Source organism: Camelina sativa, chromosome 20, assembly GCF_000633955.1.
Source record: "Camelina sativa cultivar DH55 chromosome 20, Cs, whole genome shotgun sequence".
Classification (NCBI taxonomy): domain Eukaryota; kingdom Viridiplantae; phylum Streptophyta; class Magnoliopsida; order Brassicales; family Brassicaceae; genus Camelina; species Camelina sativa.
The window spans coordinates 24,994,941-25,006,956 of record NC_025704.1 but is presented as its reverse complement, the minus strand read 5'-3'; the positions used below and the strand labels follow the sequence as shown (position 1 = coordinate 25,006,956).

Sequence of the window (12,016 nt, the reverse complement as noted above, 5' to 3'; positions counted from 1 at the left end):
CGTGCATAGCCAACACATCCAAAAACACGTAAGTGTTCCAAATTCGGCCTTCTTCCTTTAAACATCTCATACGGTGTTTTGTCTAACAGAGACCTTGTGGCTACTCTGTTAATCAAGTATGTAGAATGCCTTATCGCCTCTCCCCATAAGTAATTAGGAACCTCCATGTGCTTTAGAAGGCTTCTAGTCATCCTCAAGCAGAGTTCTATTTCTCCTTTCCACCACCCCATTCTGCTGTGGTTAGTAAGGAGCGGTCAAATGTCGCTGGATGCCAGATTCTGCACAATAGTTCATGAACTCAAAAGACAAAAATTCTCCCCCCTATCAGTCCTGAACACTTTAATTGTTGTTCCACTTTCTTGCTCAGCGAGGGCTTTAAACCTTTTGAAAGCACCAAAGGCATCACTCTTGTCCTTTAAAAGCAGAGACCACATGTAACGAGAGTGATCATCAATAAGCACAAATACTTACTTGTTTTGTGCTGCTGTTGCAGGTGAGATCGGACCGCATAAGTCTCCGTGGATCAGATCAAGTGGTCGTGCAGCTCTGAACCATGTTGCCTGAGGAAATGTCTTCCTCGTTTGCTTTCCTAGTAAGCATGATGCGCAAGTCTTCGTAGCAAAAATCATGTCTGGAATTCCAATGATGAGCTCCTTTCTAACCATTGATTCCATTGTCTTAACATTGACATGACCAAGTCTCTCATGCCATCTTGTAGGATTATCTGCTTCTCTGACCTGCAATAAATTACTCTCAGCTTCCATACGAACTTTATACAGCCTGTTTTGCAACCTTATTGCCTTCACCAAAAGCTTCCCATCGCGATCGTGTAGTGTCAAGTAATTCTCTTTCATTCTAACCTCACAGCCTGTCTCTGTTGCTTGCCCAAGACTAAGAATGTTGCTCTTGAGATCTGGTATCCAATAAACTTGAGCCAAAATCTTCCGATTGCCTGACTTAGTGACAAAGAGAATTGAGCCTCTCCCTTTGATATCGACTCGCGAGTCATCTCCAAATCTTACTTTACCGTAACAGTCTCATCTAGCTTGGTAAAGTAACTTCGATTCCCGGTCATGTGGTTATTGGCTCCGTTGTCAAGGTACCACACATCATCTCCAGCTATCTTAGTTTCAAATTTTTTCGGATGAACCTTTTTCNCAAAGGCATCACTCTTGTCCTTTAAAAGCAGAGACCACATGTAACGAGAGTGATCATCAATAAGCACAAATACTTACTTGTTTTGTGCTGCTGTTGCAGGTGAGATCGGACCGCATAAGTCTCCGTGGATCAGATCAAGTGGTCGTGCAGCTCTGAACCATGTTGCCTGAGGAAATGTCTTCCTCGTTTGCTTTCCTAGTAAGCATGATGCGCAAGTCTTCGTAGCAAAAATCATGTCTGGAATTCCAATGATGAGCTCCTTTCTAACCATTGATTCCATTGTCTTAACATTGACATGACCAAGTCTCTCATGCCATCTTGTAGGATTATCTGCTTCTCTGACCTGCAATAAATTACTCTCAGCTTCCATACGAACTTTATACAGCCTGTTTTGCAACCTTATTGCCTTCACCAAAAGCTTCCCATCGCGATCGTGTAGTGTCAAGTAATTCTCTTTCATTCTAACCTCACAGCCTGTCTCTGTTGCTTGCCCAAGACTAAGAATGTTGCTCTTGAGATCTGGTATCCAATAAACTTGAGCCAAAATCTTCCGATTGCCTGACTTAGTGACAAAGAGAATTGAGCCTCTCCCTTTGATATCGACTCGCGAGTCATCTCCAAATCTTACTTTACCGTAACAGTCTCATCTAGCTTGGTAAAGTAACTTCGATTCCCGGTCATGTGGTTATTGGCTCCGTTGTCAAGGTACCACACATCATCTCCAGCTATCTTAGTTTCAAATTTTTTCGGATGAACCTTTTTCTCATTGAGAAATACTACCTCATGCATCAGTAAATCTTCAGTATCTTGGTTTTCAGATTCATCCGTGTCTTGAATCTCCTGAAGTTTAAGCAACCTGTCGGGACAGTTAGAGGTGTAATGACCATGTTTATCACACCGATAACAAACAATCTGAGACTTATCTCTGTTCTGATAGTTGCCACGACCACGTCCTCTACTTCTTCCTGCAAATCGTCCACCTCTTGCACCTCTGTTTCGTCCTTGGTCATAACCCTCTTGACAATTATTTGCATACATAAGCTTGGGTTGATCATCCTCTTGATCTTCCTCATCTCGAATTCTTTCCTCATATGTCTTAAGCCGACCAACTATGTCCACAAAACTTGTCTTGTTCAGATCAAGAACCTGCTCTAAAGCTGCAATGATGTGGATGTATTTCTTCCTTGGTAGGCTATTCAGAAATTTTTTCACCAACTTGGGTTCTTCTATGCTTACGCCTAAAGCACTTGACTTTGACGCGAGTTCAGACAATTTTCCCACAAAATCGTCGATCGTATCAGTAGTTTTCATCCTCATCCTCTCAAACTCCGACATTAGGGTTTGTAGCCTCGCCTCCTTTACTCTCTCAGCTCCAACATAGCGAGACTTGATTGCGTCCCAAATTTCTTTAGGTGTAGCAAGATTACCGACTTGTAGGGTTAGAGTTTCTGGAATAGATTGGAACAGAAGAGCCTTAGCTAGATTAACCTTATCAGCGTCAGCTTCCCCTGTTTCAACCGTTTCCCATACCTTGTTTACCCTTAGCATCACGTTCATCTTCATCGCCCACACCGTATAGTTAGTGGTGTAAGCATCGGACATTGAAGGTTTGACGTGCTTGTCTCCTTAGCTGTGGATGTCATGGCAACGATATCTCCCATCTCTCTCTTGATCAACGATGTCTTAGTTCAATGAAGAATATGTGTTTTGGCAAAGATTCAATAATGCTCTGATACCAATTATTGAATCTTAACACAAAGTTTAAACAAATAACTCTTGTTTATTGCTTTAGAAACTTCTCAAAACCAAAGCACCTCAATCTCTCTAATCTCACAAGTGTTGTTACAACCTAACAACTCCTTATATAGAGAGAGATTCTTAATATTCTTTAATTAAAACAATAATTAGATAACTCCTAACTTGTCCTAATCCTAATCCTAATTTTTTTGGGAACCATGATTCGGTGAGATTAGATAACTTGCCGTTTGGTACATAAAGTAACGTGGGTTGATATTTGTGTCCCACATAGGTGCTTTGAACTGCCAAATGCTGAATTTTTGTTTCTTTGTTCGTCTATGCACATGTTTACTCCAAATTTTGTAATGTTTCATTAGCAAGACCCGAATAACACACAATATACTCAAGATACTTCAAATTTATGAAATATTCGTAGACTCAAAAAAAAAAAAAACACAAAAAAGCAAAATAAAGTCCAACCCCATAAAAACACAACATATCATAGCCAAAATGATTCATCATTTTGAACTTAAATTTATTTGGCTTATGTTAAATTCGTGAGATCAACACAACACACTTCAATGAAACCCATAAGGAATAAAATGATATTTTACCAAGTCACCAGAATCTAAAGATGTATTGGATCTATGAGCAAGGTAAATATATAATCCTTGAACTTTCCATCGCGATGGTTAAAGACATCATCTGCTGTATAGAGAACATCTAACAAGCGTCCGAAACCGATGAACTGGTTAAGAATTGGACGAGAAATGTTGGTCATTTTGATGCACTCTTCGTTTACGATCTTGTTGATATTTCCAATCATTTTCCCAAATTTCATATTGGCTTCTTCTTTGGTTAATCCGTGTTGCTTCATGTAATAGTTGACTGCGTTTGCAGTATATCCTTTCTTCATATCGTCCTGACAAATTTAGTTAAATTAGAAAATGGTGTGACATCTAAACACAAATTTAGTTAAAGTTTTTGACTTTTTGAATCCTTCCACAATAGGGAAAATAGAAAAAAATATTAATATAGGGAAAGCAATAATTTATTTCTTTGACGTATAATTGTAAAATATTATTAAATCATCAAATATGTTGACATAAAAACAACAAAAATCAAATATATGTGGTTTCGGTTTTCGATCGGGGTAACAATTTTTTGATGTAGACCAGGTTTGGCAAAAAGAACGGTTCCCGGTCACATCCGGTCGATAGATTCGGTTTTAATCATTGCCTAAGCTTTTCTAAAAACTAAACTAATGTTTGTGTACCTCATAATCGGTCATATCATCCATGAGACGTGTTTTTGCAGCCAAAGAACGGACGAGCTTTGGTCTAGATCTTAGCAACTCAAAATCTTTCTTCTTACCAATCTCTCCAAGTCCCATAATAGAACATGCCATTGCTACATATGCACCAACCTCAGCCTCACCAGCCTCCATGTACTGATCAAAGTTAGGCATGTGAGCTGCTCGTGTCCATTTGATAAGCTCTAGGTTTGACCTCACGAGTATCTTAAACTGCTTAGTTACACCAAAATTTTAAACATGTTAAAAATTATTACTAGCCAATATTAGCCATGAATGTATTTATTACATGGATTCTTATTATGAATACTTAGGGTTTGTGTAAATAATCACCTCTTCTATCATCTTCTCCAGCACAAATGATCTTCCTTGTGACCTCAATATTTCTTCATACTCTTTAAAAACGTACATCACATATTGGAAGGAACTCTTCATGTGACCTTGAAGATTTCCCATGTAATCTGGTTCCCATCTGCTCATATAAAAATGCAAAAATGATTATAGAGTATTATCGTTTATTGGATTTTGACATTTTGTAGTGAGACTGCATGAATCGTTTCAAGTTATATATGTACCGTTCAAGACAATCAACCAGGCTTGTAACTTCAGGAATTGAACCATGAATATCGCAAGCGTCATCTAAAAAAGTGATTAGTAAGTATAACTTAGCTGACATAATTCTGCCAAGTGAGACCTGCGGCTCAAAGTTGATCACCAGTGCTGAGAACCAACTCTCGACAGTTCTTTCTTTTCTGTTACGTGGGAGGTCTAACGTGTCGTTTAGTTCCCTCCACCACCTATGAAAATTTACAAAATATTAAATATATATAAACACATAAAGGACCCTAGCCAGCTCCCTTGGAAGAAAACTAGATCATTTATATATCCACATACATGGTGATAGTTTTTAGTTCTTGGAAATAATGAAGCTGCAAGAACTTGAAATTGAGCTTTGCTAGTTTGTGAAGTGTTTCATCGCGGTCCTCTTCTTGTTCATAGAAAGAAATATACTCTCTTGCAACTAGAGCTTGGCTATTCCGGTGTTGAGGTATGTGAAGAGCTTTTTGTAAAAGCTTTAATAGATGTGGTGGGCTCGCTCTGTGACATGTAGCTAGTGGCTCCAAGTGGTTTAGTGTGAAGCTCAATGCTTCATCCAATATATGATCCGTCTGTCAATTGGGCTCAGAGACCATGGACTGTCCAGGTCCAAATTAAATTGGACCGGTTATGGTCATAACCAAATTTGAAATGGTCAAATGGACCTAAAACCATTTTAGCCCATTAATAAATGGTCCAAACTAATTTGAACATGGGCTGTCCAATAATTCTTCAAAATTAGGGATTGTAAAATTTGGGGGAAATTTTTTTTTTCATTTTGTCAAAAACACGAAATTAGAGTTTCTATCTCTCCCCTCTTTCAATCCAATTATGAATTTATGAACTTTTATAATTATGAGTTTATGAAATTTTATAATTAAGAGTTTATGAAACTTTAGTAAATTATGAGTTTTAAATTTTGGTTCAATCTGCAACCAATGGACAGACCAATTGATCATGGTCCTATTTGGTTTGGACATATTTGGGTATGGGTGTATTTGAGCCTTGACCATAAATGACCATAAAATGTATGTGTCCAATTGGTCATACCCATTTGGACATGGACAGACCAATTTACAACCCTAGATCCGTCATTGTCCCAAAGTGCACAGCTTCGTATAAGCTTAACATACCCTTGATATCTTCTGTTAAACTTTTCTTGAACTTGCCATTGTTTCCTTTGAATCTGTTGAAAACATCTACACATGGAAACAAATCATTTTTTTAAATTATATATATATATATATATATATATATATATATATGTACATCAAGAATTTTATGACATGTTAAAAAAATCCATACCGGACAACATGTTGTGACCGTATGTCCTGAAAACTCTAAACATGATTGAGATTGTGTACAAATCATTTTCATCAGCGATCAAATCATCTATCTTTTCAAAAGCATGTTTCAAGGTCTCCTCGATCTCGTTCTCAAAATAATAAGAGAGACCAAGGCTTATCAGCAAATGAATCAGAAGTATTTTCCTCTTTATTGCACCGGAAGACAAACTAAATATGTCTTCTCTCACTTTGGGTTTGAGTTCCTCAATCTCTCTTGCAAGGACGTTAAAATCCTGAAAGTCGATATATATACATGTCAAAGATCCTTTTATTTATATATCACTGTTCGAAAAAGCGTTCTAGGCGTCCGCCTCCGCCCCGTCTAGGCACTAGGCGCTATAGCACCGCCTAGACAATCGCTTTGACCGCCTAAAATTGTAGTATCATCATTTTAGTGTATTTTAAAAATTTTAATTGCACAAATTTAAAATATTTAAAGTTTACTTCTATAAACATAATTATAAATGTTTAATATGTTATTTAAAATGAATTAAAATAATATTTTTATTTATTTTTCTGTTTTTGATTTAATATTTTTATTATTTTTATATATATTTTGTATATAATATCAGATATATAATAGTTTATAATGTAAACGCCTAAACCGCCTAAAACCGTCTAAATTTCGATTAGGCGTTCTAGGCGCTAGGCGTTGCATCACCACCTAGTTAACGCCTAGCGCTTTCTTGAACACTGTTATATATACATAACTATAACTACATATAAGGTTTTTTTGATGAATGAACTTTACGTTCATTACAAAAAAAAAAACAACTTTAAGTAAACGAGATGGAGATGATGAAAAAAATTGAAAAAGTTTCGTCAAAATAGGAAAAAGGTAAAATGTTTCCGTTCTATATTGCCTGAAGAAGAGAACAAACTGTCAATTAGTTTGAGTTCGGATAAAAAAAAGTGAAATAATTATTGATTCAGTGGGGTCATAAAACATAGTATATAGTATTAAACAAGCTTTAATAAGCCAAAAGAAATTTAGAAATAATTACATGGAGGCAAGTACCACTCCGTTGACACATATCAACACAAATTACTAGTCTTTTTATATCATGGTCCTGGTCATATATCTTACATAATATTGATATGAGAAAGTTTTTTTTTAACTTTAACTTAGGAGATGATACTTAGCTTACTATTTTTTTGACACCTGTATTTTTTTGTTTGGAACTACAAGCTCATAGAAAAAAAAAACCCATCAACATTTCCTTCCTCCCTTCTTTAATCATAAACATATGCAGCTTCCAAAATTCTAGAACCAACTTATATCAGTATGTGGTTGGTTTCATTTCGGAACTAAGCCAACATTAAATTAAATTTACAGGTTTGAATTTTCGGGTTTAATTTATGTGTTTCAATCTTATATAATTTTCACAGGCACAAGTGGAATCAAATTTAAGTAAGATGGTGGGATGGTATTATTTAAGTAAATTAATTGAACTTTTTTTTAAATTTTTTTATATAAAATTCAATTTTTGAGCTTACTTTCTCAGAAATTACGTAAAATTGTGAGATGTTTTAATCTAATTCTATAATTATTTTGTTTGGTTCACACTTATTATTTCAAACGTCATGGTATTTTTGAATTACATAAAATTTATAAGTTTTCATATCAGGAATTTCAGGATAAGTTATGAACATAATCAGTTATATCTTGATTTGAAATAATACCATCATTTTATGCATTGTCTTATATCTACCCACTATTTTCCTCAATTTTCATTTTTGTTTATATTACTTCTCATTTTTAATTTATTATTTTGAAACACTTGCAAATTTATGATCATTAATATTTGATCTCAATCCCTTCTTTCTCTTAAAGGCTCAAAAATTCTATAAAGCTTGGTTTTCTAAAAACAAATTATTACCATAAAAACACATCCTCGAAAACTAAAACATTTACTTTCTATTCTATCCTCTATTCAATTTCCAGCGAACAACAAAACACTGGTAAAAATAGTATCGTTGTTCGGATCATCCATTTTTGGGAAGTTCCTAACTTTAGAAGAAATATTATCTTACTAAGTCTTGAATAATTTTTCCAAAAATGTAAATTAGTTTTACTATTGTTTATCTTTTGATGATTTATGCAATCATTTTTTTTTGTTTGTCAACGCAATCATTTTAAAACATTTATAAAAGAAAATAAATAATTGTATGTGTATTTGATTTTAAAAGAATTTTAATCTATAATGATGATGGGCGTCATATTCTTAGATTAAGAGTTGAAAGAAACCTTACTATATTATATCATTTAATTCTAAAGTAAAGTTTTCTTTTGGCAAGCTCCAAAAGATTGTCATTTGATGCTCTCTTTTTTCACAAGTGTCATTTTGTTTCTTTAAATTTTTAGTGTAACAAATTTATTCAATTGAATTTACATAATAAAATTTTTTCTTAACAAATAATTTGATGATTAAATAGTTTAAGGCTATAAGATTATAATATATATATATATATATATATATATATATATATATATATATATATATATATAGGGTCGTATAAAATAATGTCGAGTAATAATTGGCTGTGTTATTTCCACACTTTAATAAAAATAATTCACATGATCTTGATAATACATTATTTTATTTCATTTTCAATCCATTTACACAAGGCCAATGATAATTCCTTAATGCACAAAGCACCATCACACCAGGGATTGAGTCTTACAACGGCTAATTGACCGGCATGTTGTAGCCAAATGGTTGGCAAAAATAAAATAAAAAAGTAAACTAAAGTATATTTTAATATATAATTTCTAAATAGCTAAATGAGAATTGAATATATTTTTTTGTGATAAAGAGATAACTATATATATTTCTGTTTAAAGAGAGAAGTGAATATATATTTAAATTCATGATTTGATTAGCTAAAATATCTTTTCATAGATCTATATTTATAATATATAACTCTTGAATATATATATTTAAAAATAGACAATTTTAGTTCTTAATTCACAATAATGTATTTTTATAAACCTGACATATATTTTATTAACTTTCCTATTCCATCTCATCAGTCTCATATTTTGTACTAACTCTCATTCTTGTAACTTTCATAATATTTATAGTAATGCAATGATTAATAATAACATTTAGAACTACTACATATATAAGAAAATATATTAATATGCAATGATTGCATATCTATAACTCTCACATAGTTTATGTGACTCCTATAACAATAAAATACTCCCTTTGTTTTAATTTAATTGTCGTTTTAGGTTTTCAATGAAAATGTTCGGTGAGTATTCCAGTTTTATCCCTGCTGTTTTAAAGTTTTGACTAATAAGCTATTTATAAAATATATTAATTAAGGGTAAAACAGATAATTTAATAGTTTTTTAATTTATGTGAGAAAACATTAAACGATAAGTAAAAAAGCGGAAGAAGTATAAATTACATTTATCTAATAAATAGAAATTGATATNAATTTATGTGAGAAAACATTAAACGATAAGTAAAAAAGCGGAAGAAGTATAAATTACATTTATCTAATAAATAGAAATTGATATAAAACTTAATGCATTTATTATCCAATTAAATAATAAATTTTATATATGCTCTTAACTACAATTTCTTTTATAAATAGAAAAACATATTTTACTAATCTTCATACTGTATCTCAAATCTCACATAATATTTTTATTTAATTAATATTATATTAACTAAGAATCTTCAAAATTACAAAAAAATTTAAAAATAATGTAAATTAAATACGTGCGTAGCACGGAATGACTTCTAGTATATATATATATAGTTGTTAATGGGTATATAAGACTCACCGAGTCAGTGATGGGAACACTGAGGAAGTGATCACCCCATTGAGAAGGTGGCAATTTAAAAAAATTGAAGCATATATCCTGATGAAGATCATCTTTTGGTGTTTCCATAGTCATGAAACGAGAGAAAGAGAGAGAGAAAGAGGGAGATCTAGAGAAAGAGTGAGTGTGGTGGTGGATAATTTGCAACGAGGTAGACATATATATAGGACAAAATGAGAGTTGATGATCATATAAAATATCGTTATACCTTTATACATGTTGCTGATAATTAAAAAGGTATATGTTTATCATAATGATATAATTTACAATTATACATATGCATATTGATATAAAACTATAACATGTATATTTAAAAGATGTTCACATATGTAATATCACACCAAATTGGAAAAAGTATCGTAATTCGTAAACTGGTCAGCTTTTTTAATTAACGCGTCTTATAATAATAGTACGTATCATACCCAAATAGTATATGTTTTATTGTATGTCTTGACTAACTCATAATGCGTACATCTTCTCTATAGTAAGTTGTGTTGGTTGGGGACTTCGTTTTCTGTTGTAAACAATACTGTTTTTTAAGAAAAGACTTCCTTTGATGTTTGAATTAGCAATATAGTCAATAGTTATGATTTATGACACTGAAATTCTATGCACCTTTATAAATGAAGAGATTTGGAATTCTCCACACCTTTACTTACAAATAAAGAAATTGACAGGCTTTAACATTTACGGCTCTTTAAATGAATTGTAGTTTTACCATTTTGATTAAAACCTTAATTATGGTGGATTTACTGGTTAATTAGACTCCATTTCTAGCATTCTCATCAATCGCACTTTAACATTGCCTCTTCTCATTAGTTTTCCTTGGCTCTAACCAAAGTGATGATGTGCTTAGTGAAATAAAGAAAATACTTTTTGTAAGGAGTTTGTGACTGTATTATATAAATGTTTGGTGGCACACCATTTTTAAAAGAACCTCTTTGGAAATTCTTGTCTTCTTTCTTCATGTTTTTTTTCGTTATTAACTTAAGAGGTCTTAGAAAGCAAAGTTCCGTTGATGGTCTTATTCTTAGACCTAAGTACTAAAAAATTTTGTTTTTCTTTTTGTGAAGAGTCCGTGACTGTACTAGATGTTAGGTAGCTATGTTAATCTCTGAAGCTATCCTATTTATTTTTTCTTTCAAAAGAGTGGAATCGAAAGACCATTCAAGAGAACCATGTACATCTTATATGATATGAGAAGATTTTTCTCAATTTTTGCTAAGGAGATGACACTTGGCTTACTATTTATCTGACACTTGTATTTTTTTTGTTTGGACCTAATTAACTATAGTTTGGACCTAATTAACTACAGACCCATAAAACCAAAAAAAAAAAACCATCAACATTTCCTTTTTCCCTTCTTTAATCAATAACATATGCAGCCTCCAAGAATCTAGAGCCACCTTATATCAGTGTGTGGTTAGTTTCATCTCGGAAATAAACCAACATTAAATTAAATTTATAGGTTTGAATTCTTGTGTTTAATTTATGTATTTGAATCTTATATAATTTTCACAGGCACAAGCGGAATCAAATATAAGTAAGATGGTGGGGTGGTATTATTTAAGTAAATTAGTTTAACTTTTAAAAAAATTGTTTATATAAAATTAAAATTTTAGCTTACTTTCTGGAAAATTACGTAAGATTGTGAGATGTTTTAATCTAATTCTATAATAATATCGTTCGGTTCACACTTATTATTTCAAATGTCGTGGTATTTTTGAATTACATAAAATTTATAAGTTTTCATATTAGGAATTTCAGAATAAATTATGATTATAATCAGTTATGTTTTGATTTGAAATAATACCATCATTTTATGCATTGCCTAGTATCTACCCACTATTTTTCTCAATTTTCATTTTTGTTTACATTACTTCTCATTTTTAACTTATTAATTTGAAACACTTGCGAATTTATGATCGATCATTAATATTTGATCTCAATCTCTTCTCTCTCTGAAACAACCCTTCCCGTTTTTTTTTTTTAATAAAAGAATAATAGATAATAATATAATTAAATAAC

General features: G+C 32.4%; 2 protein-coding genes across 2 annotated transcripts; both read right to left on the bottom strand.

The window, feature by feature from the left end:
• Positions 16-2,544, bottom strand: LOC104772803. Its single transcript, XM_019242133.1, has 2 exons — positions 1,915-2,544; positions 16-1,150 (listed from the first exon to the last, which is right to left on the bottom strand). Exons 1-2 carry the CDS (start codon positions 2,491-2,493, stop codon positions 1,019-1,021), a joined length of 711 nt encoding a protein of 236 aa, XP_019097678.1. The 5' UTR covers positions 2,494-2,544; the 3' UTR covers positions 16-1,018.
• LOC104771641 (alpha-barbatene synthase-like) lies at positions 3,515-10,105 on the bottom strand. Its single transcript, XM_010496202.1, has 8 exons — positions 9,950-10,105; positions 6,110-6,383; positions 5,901-6,003; positions 5,102-5,380; positions 4,783-5,004; positions 4,541-4,679; positions 4,172-4,420; positions 3,515-3,817 (listed from the first exon to the last, which is right to left on the bottom strand). The coding sequence occupies exons 1-8, from the start codon at positions 10,061-10,063 to the stop codon at positions 3,524-3,526; spliced, it is 1,674 nt and encodes a 557-aa protein (XP_010494504.1). The 5' UTR covers positions 10,064-10,105; the 3' UTR covers positions 3,515-3,523.

Excerpts from the sequence above, each read along its gene's own strand:
- LOC104772803 (XM_019242133.1), bottom strand. The coding sequence starts at position 2,493 with ATGTCGGAGTTTGAGAGGATGAGGATGAAAACTACTGATACGATCGAC.
- LOC104771641 (XM_010496202.1), bottom strand. The coding sequence starts at position 10,063 with ATGACTATGGAAACACCAAAAGATGATCTTCATCAGGATATATGCTTC. Across the intron at positions 6,384-9,949 it reads GTGTTCCCATCACTGACTCG|GATTTTAACGTCCTTGCAAG; the intron begins GTGAGTCTTATA and ends ATCGACTTTCAG. Across the intron at positions 6,004-6,109 it reads CGGTCACAACATGTTGTCCG|ATGTTTTCAACAGATTCAAA; the intron begins GTATGGATTTTT and ends TTCCATGTGTAG.